The sequence below is a fragment of the Trachurus japonicus genome, chromosome 13 (genome assembly GCF_045865225.1).
Source record: "Trachurus japonicus isolate A0001 chromosome 13, Traja_1.0".
Classification (NCBI taxonomy): domain Eukaryota; kingdom Metazoa; phylum Chordata; class Actinopteri; order Carangiformes; family Carangidae; genus Trachurus; species Trachurus japonicus.
Genome location: NC_140919.1, coordinates 13,151,628 through 13,165,288, shown reverse-complemented (window position 1 = coordinate 13,165,288; position 13,661 = coordinate 13,151,628). Strand labels below are relative to the sequence as shown.

The following is a 13,661-nucleotide window of genomic DNA, read 5'->3' as shown; positions in this document are numbered from 1 at the left end:
TTTATTGCAAAGCTACTGTACTGTCTGTGAAAATGTGTGCATACATTCACACATGAACTGTGTCGCACAAAGTCCCACCTGTGCCCCCTCCTGTTCACAACGTTAAGTCTGCTGTAACAATGCACAGATGGGCTCTTTCTCTCTCTCTCTCTGTCCTTCTTTCTCTCTGTCTCTCTCTGTTTCTCCATCTCTCTCTTTTTCCACTGTGTGCCTTAATAAGGCGCCATTCTTCCTGGCTGTTCACATGCATCAGCTCTGACATGCTCGTTCGTCGTCTGCAAGGGCAGAACAACCGGGCGGCCACTTTTCAGTCTCATCCTCATCCCTGGGAAGTCGTTTGTGTGTCGACTCGGCAAGAGTGTGTGGGAGGACGGAGGAACAGAAGCAGAGAGAGAAAGAGAAAAAAATGTAGAGTGTGTGAAAGAGAGGTAGCCTATATGGAGAGCGGACAAGAAAGCCACTGAACGAGGTTGAAAATGCACAATTGAGTGATGCAGAGGGGAGAATAGGGGCAGGTAGAAAAACAAAAAGTAGAAGGAGGAATGTCGAGGGAAGAGAGGAAGCGAAGTTGGGCCTGAATTTTGAAGGAGAGAAGAGGAAGCAGAAGAATAATACTGGTGAGAGTTAAGCTCCGGGGTGCAGTACAAAAGAGGGGCTAATAATGAAACTATGGAGAGCTGCTGCACAAGCATTCCTACAGGGAGCAATTGAGGCAGTTAACACACATTTACTGAGAGCCTAAGTGTGTCACACCCGGAGCTCGGCTTCCACTCCTGCAGGGACATCTCATTTTGGTGTCCTTACTAAGCACACAATGACACTGTGGCGCTTTATACAAGTGTGTTTAACAGCCAGAGGCTTTGTGGGCTTAGCCACACACACACACACACACACATAGTGTACATCAACAATTACAAGTCACTGGTGCACGTATAACTTTCCTCATGGTGCAGAATGTGTTCTTTCACGTTGCTTCTGCTAGTGTTTCCCTTCACATCAGCGTTACAATGCCGATAGCCAAAAGTAGATTTAAATTTCGTTTTAGCCCATCTGTGCCACCCAAAACTGTGCTTCAATTATAAAGTTAATATGGTTTTGTGAGCAACTGAGAGACATTCAACTATAGAAAAAGGAGTGAAAGCACAAATAAAACAGTAGATTTTTGTTTTTTTTTACCCCACCAGCCAGTTTATGAATTACCTATGGCTGTGAAAAGCCCTGGGCATATTTAATGCAGGAGAATCTGTCCCCTTTTCCACTTTGTTCCCCTCCATTCTCTGCCATATTCTGCATTTTGACTCCATTAGCAGTGGAACGTGCTGGTGTGATGACGACAGGCAGAAGGGTTTCAAGTTCAGTTCATCCGCTCAATACGACCACATTGTTTGCAAAAGTAGTAGAATGAATTCATCCCAAAAGAAGAATACAGCGTCGAGCGGCCCTATCCTGCGTGTCATTCCCCCTCTCTCTGCCTCCCATTTCCTGTCTCTCTCAACTGTCCTATCAAATAAAGGCATGAAAAGCCAAAAAAAAAAAAAAAACTTTAATAAAAGGTACATTGTGTAGGAATTACCCCCACCTAGCGTTGCGCTTGTATATCGCAAGCAACTCAATCGTATTTTTCATGCTGCATTCACGTGAAATTGGGCAGACGGCAGACAGATGACAGCCGCTGCACGTAACGTGACAATATGTTGTCATGGCGATGTCGTATTGTTTACCTGACCCGCGTTTTACCGGCTTTCTCTCGACTTCTGTGACTAAAATGACATCTGGTTTGTTAGCGACGGCCGTCTGCCCGACTGCAGGTGAATGCAGCATCAGTGTAACGCTCCATTCCTCCTCACTGCGTTACCGCGGTGACTTCTCACAGACGCCGCCTCGACCTGAGCCGACAGCTCCGGTGTCTCCGCTGCCACTGAACGTAAAAACATGGCGACACCACATGGCAGCCAGCACCAAGCTTACCCGCTCCATGTAGATATGAATGATATGAACGGCTAATTCAGAGCTGAAAGGAACACTTCAGTTTGTTGATGGGGGGGATTACTGATTAATGAAAAACAGACTTTTGAACAAAATAATCTATTTTTGTGAATAGATAACAGGAGAAGTTACACAATGTCCCTTTAAAAAAAAAAAAAAAAGAAGTGGTGCAGGGCCAAGCTAGCATGACGCAGGATGAAAGCATGATAAAGACAGTGGAAGAGTCATTTGTGAAGGAGCTCAGAGCCAAGCACCTAACACAACCCATCATGTGCAACAGTGAGCAATATGCAAAATGACATTCCTCTAGAATATGAAATTATCCGCAGAGTATTTTTAGAGCCCGCGCAATTATGCGGTCAAGAAAAACCCGATGGACCACCATGCAACTCCAAACAGGTCACAGGATCTGCATTATCTCCCTGCAGTGTGACACCATAAGCGAGCTCAGAGACACCGGGTTCATCATCGAGTGCTGTAAGGTCATTTAGTCGTCGCGTGGATCAATTAACAATCAATTTCAAATTACTGTAGTGATGCAAGGCCACAGTACTCCAGGGAGCATGCAGCCCAACATACCTATATATAGTCTCTCTGCTTCAGGACTCGCTGGTGTCGGTGTTAGGGAACTCTGACCTCAAACCACCCACAGCTACGTCTGCATCCTTCCTCCAGGCCCAGTGCAACACTTCATGTAGCTGTCTGCAGACTGGGATTAGACTGCCTGCTTCTGGCGCGGTTTTGTTACTTTTTTTTTTAATATTACAGAGCTGTGAAATCTGCCCAACTGAGTAATGTAATACAACCTCCTGACCCGAGTCTGGTGGGTGCCACGGTGTAAAAGTTTGATAAATAATTCACTTGGATTATTAATTTGCGCTCTGAAGCCTTTAGAGTCATTCCCAGGAGTTTTTGCTCTGAAATGACCATTTAAAAAAAAACTTATACAAAGAAGAAGTTTTTTTGCTTTTCTGGGAGGTCACAAAAAATCTGAGCAGTAAACAAGGATTTTGCTGAAAGAGCAAATCCCAGACTCTTGAGGAAACGGCAGCATCAGATAGAAAAGTACTGTAAATATACATGAATGGAGCTGAAGCAGAGGTTCAGTGACACGAGGAGGAGGCTGAGGTGGAGAAAGATGTCGCAGCAGGATTAAGTGTTTTTTTATCACAGAAGCAACAAAGTGATAGTAAGAGCTGACAGTCACAAAAAAAAACCTGTGTGTATAAATGTGTGAACATGATGATGATGATGCACCAATAAGCCAATGATGCCGATGTGAGCATGACTTCAGTTCTGTCTCAACCAACGATAAGCTTCATTCCCTTAATTTAGCAATTTGTACACTGGGATTACTTAATTTACTCCCTCTTATTGCTTAATTTGCCTCCCAAAAAGAGCCATTTGTGACCTAAATTCTTCCATCTATTCAATAAATTCACTTTACCGCTGTTTTCTTTTGATCTCTGATGACATACACAGTCAGGCTTCGGAGTTTAGTGGGGGGAGGGAGGGAGTGTCTTTAAAAATTGATAAACAAATCACTACCATTTAAAATTCTGCAAAGAATGATGAAAGGATTTCATAACCGCCTTGTCATGTGTAATCTTAAATGTATGAGCACAGCCCCACCCTGGTCAGTAAAAGCCTGAGACATGATGGATGGGGACGTCTGCAGGGCGTCTTTTATTTCTAATGGCTCGTGAGCTGCCTTCATGTGTTTTTTTAATATGAGTTTATGCGTGATTATTGAGCGTGGATCCAGGGGTGTTGATCCCGGGGGGAACGGGGGGGACATGCCCCCCCACCAATTTCTGAAAACATGAATTGTCCGCCCCAATAAAAATACCCTAAATTATTAAAAATTTATCAAATGTATTTTCAGATTTCACATTTTAGATTCACATCTAAAAATAAATGATTGAAATGGTGGAACAAATAATGTTTGACAAATGTATTTCTGACTCCATATTCCATCTCTGCCGTCTCCTCCACTACGATGCAGATGAATGGGTAGTTTCTTACACAGATGCCGATGAAATCAGCAGGCTTTAAAAAAAAACGACCCCCTCAATCTATTTTGATATTCATCCATATAAATTAACCATGTATAAAGTAGTCCCATACACTGGGAGAAAAGGAAGATGGGGAGAAGAATTGGGGATCCGGGAAGGGGGAGGCTAAAGATAAGAATGTGAGTATTTAAACATTACATGCCCAAGACCCTTAAAATTATGATTTACTAATATAACAGGTGAGTTAGCAGTGATACGCGCTGTTGGCTATTTAGGACAAATAAACAAGAAAGTTAAGCATAATAAATGATTCCCGGTGCAGTACTTTTTGAATGATATGGCGATCCTCTACAAAGTTGTGATTTATGGTGGCATGGTATGAGCTGCATACGGGCCCAATCCCCCCCAATCCTGACATCGGATCTGCACCCCTGCATGGATGAGTGATTCTCGATAACCGGCTCTTGGACCGGAGCGCACCTCCAGAAGGCCGATTCAGTCCAGCAGCCTCTCTCACCGCATTCATTGACACCCTCCCATACTGATTTTTCCATGTGACGACAAATGAATTATGAAACTCATTAGTTGTGAAACCTTCTTTTATTTTAGGCAGCAGCAGTATTTTATTAATAAAGTCCAGGGGTATTCTTTGATAAAATGCTGTATTTCATCCACACATTTTTTTTGTTAATCATTGTTAACAACCCTCCCCCAACACATTTTTCAACTAAGTTCCTAAAGGTGATACTGAATCAAGAGATTTTTCACCCAGCAAAGAAGAATGAACAGGCGAGCCGGCTGACGTGAAGCTCTCTTTCATCTTAATGGTTGGATCGCTGCAGAGCTCGAATCTGCTTAATGAACCCAAGAGACAATCGGACTGTCTGGAAACCTGGACATTGGCGATTGGTGGATAAAACTGATGAGGTCATTACGGTGCGGGGGGAAACCTTGATCCTCTGGGATCCACTGTAATTTATTTGCCAGGGGAATAACAAAGGGCCCAAGCAAACACACACCCACACACACAAAGACATTCCCCGTTAGCACACACTAGTGGGAATAGTGTGTGCACAGGAGCATTTCCTTCGCCATTGATCTGAGCTCATAAAGGCTTACAATGATAAACACCGCAACTATTCTTGGTAATACCAGAGATCAACTTAACAACCCTTTGGCAGACACTGACTGAGAGCCTCAATATATCACACATACACAAGTGAATGGTGTGTGCGGAGCTTTGGTAAAATATAAAAGTCAATTAATATGGATTGTTACAAACATAAAAGTTTGATCCGATGCCCTAAAGACAGAGAAAATTGATCTATTTGTACAGTGTCGAGAGGATAAATGAACCAAGGCCTTTATGCAGATGCAAAATGTAGGACTTTGATGATTTTAGGCTGAATATGATTTCCGTTCCACCAATTAGGACTTGAAAACAGATTTAATTTTGTCAATTTAATGTGATACTGACGCATCCGAAGTGAAACAATAAGGATTCTGTGAGAGCGTGTCGTGTGGAGGAGCCCAGTTTGTGACCAGAGTGCTGACTCACTCATGACTGAGGAGACTTGTTTTAGTCTCTTTGTTCACGCTCAGCTTCGGGAACATTCACTGGCAGCGAGGAAAAGGCCCTGCTCACGTTGACCGTGTACGGTGGCCCTGAGAGCCCAACATACTGACTGCAGCCTGAGGAAACACATTCAGTCCCTTAACAATAACCACAGCAGTGTTTCCAGGGGGGACGCTGATGAAGTCTGATGAACTCACACAGCCACTTCACTGACCAAGATCACTGCAAAAACTCAAAGTCTATCCAAGAATATTTGTCGTATTTCTTGTCAATGTCTAATTTCTAGTCAAAACTAATCTCTTTCCACTTAAAATAAGACTCATCACCTAAAAATGAACTTGTTTTTAGATCATTTTCACTTGTTTCAAACAAATTTTCACTTGAAATAAGTAGAAAAATCTGCCAGTGAAAGGAAGTTTCTTGTGCTAGAAAGAAAACCTTGCTCCTCTATCAAATTTTTCTACTTATTTGAAGTGAAAATATGCTTGAAAGAAGTAAAAAGTGACGAAAAACAACTACTTTTTATGTGACAAATCTTATTTTGAGTATAATTAGATTTGTTTTGACTAGAAATTACATTTTGACTAGAAATAAGACAAATATTCTTGGTAAAATTTTGAGTTTTTGCAGTGATGTGGCTGGAACTTGTTGTTCAATGTCCAGTTGTGACATTTTTTAAAGTAAAAAACATTGAATAATAATAAATTATTACTTTACTTCTGGTAGCAAAGTCAGCCTCTTGCTTGTGTCCGATATAAACACTCCCACTGTGCTGTAGGACTGAATTTCTAGCACTTTCATCTGCCTGTGTTGTCAAATTAATGAAGATATTTTCTGCATTTTGCCGCATGTTTGTGTCTTTGCATGCATGTGTTTTCTCAAGCTGCAGTGTGTTGAGCTCTCAGGGACACCGTACCCATGTGGTTTAACAGCAAACTGAAACAAAAAATAGTGTGTAAAAGCTTCTTTCTTTTCTTTTTTTAAATCTGAAACTTTTCAAAACTCTATTAAACGTCCACCTTAATGCTGCTGCATCTGCATGAACCCAATATCTCCGGGGTTACGGATGTGAGTTGATGTGTGAGTCCTGTCAGCGAAGGTCCTGTCAAGCCTCAAGAGCCAGCAAAGCAAAACTGTTCATTTGAAGGAGAGGAATCTTCAGGGTGCCACGACACGAGGAAGACATCCGCCTTAAATATGTATAAGCCCAGGGCTCTTCACACACACACACTCACGCACACACACACACATTTGAAATGAAAGCCAAGCTAAAAGATAGTCTCATCCGAATGTTACGACCTGTCACAGGAGGTTATACTGTAGTGTTAAACACACTTAAAGCATGTAGATTCACCTACTTTTTCCTCATCTAGAGGTGCTGGTGGTTTTTGGGGGCCTTTTTGAACTATATCTCCCCCTCTGCAGCTGTTACCCCACACATATAACGCACTACTGACTGACTGTTATGGTTCATTCTCCGTCCTTGAGCTAGAAAGCGTGATTCTTCCTTTTGCAGGTTCTTAACTTACATCTGCTTTCATAACAGTGCAATTTCAGCCCCGACCCACAGAGAAGTTCTCATGTGAGTGATCCTGCGTGTGGCCCCCCCAGCAGGAACTCGGATAAAACCGGTTACCGCTCATACCGTAGCCTTTCCTGAACATGTATTCTCTCAGAAAAGTCAAAAGAAATGGTAGAAAATCCACATTAAGGTTTTTATTTTACTTCATTTTGTCTTCTATCGTCAGTAGATTTCTCCTAAATTTACCAAAAGTTGGTAGCTACTGTGACATACTGTGCTGTGCTGTCATGTCAGGTATCATTGTAAAGCTCTCTCTCCTGAACAATGATGTAGGCTCCAAAAATTGTCATTTCCTTTGTATCCACAACCAATCATAAAAGTGCGATTTACATTAATAATCTATGGAATTCTACAGTACAAGTCTTTAAAGGCCGTTTTCTCAAAATGAGTTTTTCCTCAGACTCTGGACCTGAAATCTCCACTTCAGCAGCACTTACAGACACCAAACCTTCCAGTTTTATCCTGTCTATATTCTGAAGGTTTTTACAGAGGGGATTGTTGATATATCATTCAAAGCCTGATTTATACATGTTTTGTTCCTAAAAACAGGGCAAAATTGGATTTTTTTTAGGACTTGTGACACTATTTTCTCAGAGATATCCAAAATCCTCCTCTGTAAAAACTTCTGAATCTAATATGTCAACAAAATAAAACAAGAATTTTGAAAGGGGCTTTATCCATTTTTCAGATTTCGGTTCTGGAAATGTAGACAAAATAGCGCATATTTCATCAGATATTGCCTCATTCACATATTTAAACATTAAATTTGACAAAACTTGTAATACAAAAAATATTTGTCTTAATGTAAGTGATAAACTTGGGAAGTTTCATCGTGATATCTGATAGTTAATTTCCCCCCCCCCATTCACCTGTTGTGTCTCCCCTTAAAAGAAAGAAAGTTGCACACAGTCTCACATGTCGGTTAAATGACACCGACTTTCCCCGACAACCTTTTTCTTTTCTTTTTTTAAATCATCTAACCCAAATGCAGTTTAAAAAAGACACAAAACAGACACAATTTCTGCATCAGCAGCCTCACCCTGCTCCCTTCACGCTCACGATTCACTCATTTGCCACTCTGATTAAAGGTACAACCAACCCCAAATTCTCAAAGCCCCAAACCTCCAAACCCCCGAACCTCTGTGAACTGACCACATCAGATGTTTTGCCCCAGATGCTTGGCCGAGCGCCGCGCAGCAGAGCAGAGCAGCCTGTGGACTCTTTGGGGCCTCGTTTAATGTGTGCTTAAGAGACCGTGGGACCGGGCGGATGCTGCTCACTCTCACTCTCACTCTCACTCTCCCTCCCTCTCTCTCTCCTCCAAATATCAGCCCATCATTTATTCATCCACACTCCCAGGATGGCCGCTGCCGCCATCATCTGAGGACCCATGTCGTCTGAAGTTCTCTGCCGCCTCTGTCGCTCAAACACACACACACACACACAGAGAGACACACGCATACATACGCACGCACATGCACTTTGCAAGCGGTCCCAGGGGTCTTTTAATTTTTTGAGGGGTTATTTTTAGTGAGAAAAATAATCGAAGTGGAAAGTTCCATCTGTCCAACACTCTTGTTCCAGCTGCTCCTTTTTAGCAGCAGGCGGAAGGAGGGGGGGGGGGTACTAGTTATGTGATAAAACTGACACAGGCTGGATTTTTTTGTAATCATTCTTATTATTATTATCATCATCATGCAGCAGCAGGAGGAGAAGTGATCTAAGTCAGATGCATTTGATCATAAAACTTACCTGCGGTTACACAAAGGATGCAGCCCTGTCTACCCCCTTTTACTTTCAAAGCTCTTGACAGTCTGTTTCCACTCATCTCTCATCATCTTTAACCACCTGCAAAACAAACCTAACTGAATAAAACAAAGCAGCTTAGAAGAAGCAACAGAAACATCCTCATAGTTCTTGAAAATAGATGTTGAAGTGATGTGTATCGGCATTTCTACCCCCACCAAAAAAAAAGTTCACTTTTCCACCAAATGTAGCTAGCTGCGTGTCTTTTCACCAAAATCACACTGTGCAACTGTGTGGTATGAATCATATTAGAATGATCAATTGATTTAAATGAAGGGAGCAACTGTAGCATAAGAGCTCCTATAAACAACAAACAGAATAGGGCTTGCTCTTTAATTTCAGCAGAGCTTCAAAGGTTAACAAGCTCACAGAGAAAAGTGCAGAAGGGAACTGGTCTAAGTTCAGCTTTGATGCAGACGTGAATGCCCTGAATGTCAATGAGCTTCCAGAAACACTCCGTGTTGTCTTTCTTTTGTTCCGCTCCAGCGCTTTCTCGTCCCTGCGCCGGACTCTTCATCTCAAATACACCAGACAGAAGAAGATGGAGGCCTGCGGGGGCCAAATCTGAAAAATTTCACTGTATGCAAATTTGAAATGTTCATATAGGAACTAGTATGCAAACAAGCAAAACAAACAACTGTAGTTGAAAAGTTCAGAGCCGCCACCTCCGCTCAGATTTAATTTACTGAATTGATTAGAGACCTACGGATCGGTCACTACCACACCCTTGAGGCTCGTTCTGGGTGGATCGTTAAAATGGAGGGGGGCCATGGTGGTCAGAGTGTGTCTGTATCACCGAGGGGCTTCGCTGTGACATCAGCCGAACCAATCTGATTATCAGCACTGAGCGTCGTCTACTGTTTATTCTTCTTAAAGCTCAGAAACTTATCCTCAAACACGTCACGCACCGGAGATGTGATGCACACACACACACACACACACCGCAACTTTTTTCCTGCACTGTGACTTCACCGTAACGGAGAAGGAGAGATACAATATTAATGTGCAGCTGGGGAGGGTTGACGGCTGAAGGGGGACGTGACATGTCCTCTGACTAATGCTCCAAGTACGAAGGGCCCTGACATGAACTTGGCCGTGACTGACGCCTGCCCAACTCACTTAGGAAACTTACTTCCCCGCTGATGTTGCTCAGTTTTCTGCTTTTCAAAACTTTCTACCACCACAAAAACACACACACACCATGTGCATCTCATTTGAACCAAAAAAAAAAACAACTTCTTTTTTATATAAAGACACAGGGCCGTAATTACCATATACATTGAGGGGGGACACATCCCGCAAAATGTCCCCCCCAATATATAAATATATAGCTAGCTGATTAAGAAATAAAAAGGTATCCCATGTGTTAGCGAATCTACGTACTTTCTGGACTATAGAGCGCACCTGAGTATAAGCCGCACCAGCTAAATTTTAAAAGAAAACACATATATAGGCCGCACTTGAATCTAAGCCGCAGGTTTTCATGTTGTTACATGAGATATTTACACAGAAAGACAGTAGGGAACTTTGCAAGTCCACTCGCTTTTCCACTGCTTTGGTTACGCTCCTCTCGCCCATGTGCATTTGTTTACAACAAAGCCGGCGAAAAATCAATAAATGGAGCGACCAGATAACGTTACATGACATATACGATGTTACGGCGCGTGTGTTTGTGTAGTCTTAACTCTCTTAAACAAAAGATTACGGGTTACAGAGTGCGTTTGTGTGCAGAGATGAGAGCTGGGACGGGGCGGGGAAAAAAGAAGCGGCTTATAGTCCAGAAAGTACATATACACAGTATATATAGAAAGAGAGAGATTTGGTCCCCCCCAGTGTTGACTCCATGGTTACGGCCTTGTACGGTTGAGGTCTGATTGTGTAACAAACCCAAACAATCCGGTGTCTTCACATAATGAACCGATGAGATCAATCAAGTGACAGTGTCTGATGTGCAAAAAAGTGGAGGTCAGTACACACAGCCAAAACAAGCAACCACAATCAATACCGACTTTGCTGCATCACAATGTATTTATAGAAACAGTGGCAGCTCCCTGTCAAGACACAAGAGGAAAGAAGGAAAAAAGAAAATCATCCAGAAAACAAAGCTTCTGCCTGAACCAAAGATCAGTTAGTGTGTTACAGGAGGCGTGTTGTGTTCGTCTCACTGTAAAGTCAGTTGTTGACTCGAACCATCGCTCATTGCAAAGTGCGATCGGGACACATGTGACCGCTTCTGGGAGGAAAAAAGAGGGAATAACCACAATCTATTGTGCTCATTTCAAACCATTTTATAAGACAAAGTAGTGGGGCCATGGCAAATCAAATCAAGCTGTGTAGGTATAAGTGTGTGTGTAACTCTGAGTGAAGCTGACAAGACACCAAACGTCCAGTCGCTGCAGAGGTCCTACAGCTAAACAAGTGAGCAGCGGAGTGAAACACCTGGGCAATCAGGTCTAAATTCAATCTCACACAATTGTTCTGTCCAAATTGACATGTCAGGCCCAGTGTGTGTGTCTGTGTGTCTGTGTTTGTGTGTTATATGTGCCTGCATGGTCCTGTGGAAATGCTGCTTTCTTGTGACCAGACGTTGAGTCTCTACAGGGACCGTGTGTGCAGGCGTTTCTCTCTCTGCTATTTCTCCGTCTAAGATTTGTTCACAGTGTGAAAGGGAAAAGTTGCAGATTATTTCAGGGAGCTCATTCATTTTCCATGTGCAGCCTCTCGATGCATTTTTAACCATCTCCATTCATTAGCCTACGTCATATTTGCATGAATACATTTACTAATGATGCTCATTTGTTAATGGGCGCCATTAATCTTTCCTGCAGTGTCATTTATCACCTTTTAAAGGGTTGAATTAACTAAGCAGGAAGCATCTTACTCAACAAATTAAACACGCTTTAATTCTCATAAGCAGTATTTTTTTAATCAGACTCCACAACATTAAGTAGTGCATCAAACTAAGTAAACTTACATGCACTCTCAACGGGACTGCTAAAACAAGACCCCTGGACTATGAGGAGGGGAGATGAGGTCAATAAAGTTGTTATCTGAGCCACACACGCAGTATATAATTCCCCACAGAAGAATTATAGGAACATATAGTGATTTTTCCTTTGGGGTTGCCTGCTCTCCTGTGCTGCCTGGTCACCATGCTTCTCGTTAATCGGGCGGATTACCAGCGCAACCCTCCACCGTCTGCTCCGTTTCTATTTCAAAACACAGCCGCTCCCACTCCCTGTGCCACGTTTTTTTTTTTTTGAAAGTATATCAGTGGCAGTTTGCACGATCTCAAAAAATAAAAAGCTGTATTTTTTTTTTAAGGCTTCGTGTTGTATAAGACGTGCAACAAAAAATAAAAAATAAATCAGCGATATGAGGCACGGCAGCAGAGCGCATTATGGATAAGACGTGCACAATCAAAAGTGCTTTTCGTGGGAGAGAGAGAGAGAGATGACATGGCGACTAGTGCTGGGGAAAAGTCATCCTAAATCTGTGCTTTAGTTTTTGTGGAAATGCCGGGGATTTATCAGCCTGATCCAAACATACAGTATTAAGGAGGAGGAGGAGGACGGCGAGGAGGGAGGGAGGGAGGGGATCAAATGGCTGTGGCACAATTTAATTCCTGATACATCTGTTTTTGCAATACTAGATGCAGATGTATTGTAATGATGATTCGTCCACGTGATATGAAATCTGCAAGCCCTTTGGAATATTCTCATGCAACCTATTATTATTGATAATAATATTATTATTGTCATTTTTATTTCCCTATAAGACTGTGAGTGTATGCAAGGTGTATGGTGCAGTTTGGGGGTATAGGCTACACAAAGTTTACAACTTACCCTCCATGCAGAAAATGACCATCCAGGCTATCCATAGGTCCGAGTTGTGAAACTTCACCATGGCTCCTGAGTGTTGAGTGGGTCGCTCTCAGTTTCAGCCCTCTTCTCCTCCTCCTCCTCTTCCTCCGCTGAGAAATCACAGCTCCGCGCACAGTTAACTTGAAGAAAAGTAACTGTTCCTTCTGCTGCAGCTGCTGCAAGGAGACATGGAAGCAGTCGGAGGCTTTTTCTTTTCCTTTCTTTCTTTTTACGCAGCGCAAATTCCCCACAACAAACAACGTGAAATGTTCAGACTCGCGGGGAGAAGTAAGACAGAGAGCATGTCTTCTCCTCCGGTCACTCCAACACTGGTTTCCTCTCCACTCAATTTACGCACGCGTTGGGGAAGAACAAAAAAAAAAATACAAAACTCAGCGTCCACCTTGCTCTCCACGAGGAAAAAAAATCTTCCCACCGCCGCAGAAAGTGACTTAAAGACGGATCTGCGACTGGCGCTTGTCCCGGTGTCCGCTCGGTGACTCTCTCCGACGCGTCTTGTTGCGCTCCATGGTTTCTGGTCTGCTCTGCTGCAGCTGAGGCTGAGGCTGAGCCGAGCGGACCTGAGAGGAAAGTCACACACACACACACACACACACACACACACACACAGCAGCGGTAATAGCACCACTTCCGCTGGACAGATTTCAAAATAAAAGAAATGGGGAAAAAAGAAGGAAGGAGGTCAGCTGACACAGTGGTGATTATACTGTTTACACCAGCAGCATGTAGCTAATAGTGACAGGTCAGAGGGTCAGAGGGTCAATCTGGGTTAAACCGCTTCTCAGGTGACCTGGGTGTCACATCCGACTGTG

At 42.9% G+C, this 13,661-nt stretch overlaps 1 protein-coding gene across 2 annotated transcripts in view; it reads right to left on the bottom strand.

Annotated features, from left to right (window-relative positions):
* Positions 1–13,375, bottom strand: part of igsf11 (immunoglobulin superfamily member 11) — a 117,048-nt gene extending 103,673 nt beyond the window's left edge. The window contains exon 1 of one of the 2 annotated variants that reach the window (XM_085794877.1): positions 12,811–13,375. In XM_085794877.1, coding sequence (XP_085651003.1) covers positions 12,811–12,871 — 61 coding nt within the window. In that variant the 5' untranslated portion in view covers positions 12,872–13,375. The remainder of the gene's footprint in view (positions 1–12,810) is intronic. The other variant, XM_085794878.1, reaches the window with a different exon arrangement.
* Positions 13,376–13,661: the final 286 nt, after the last annotated feature.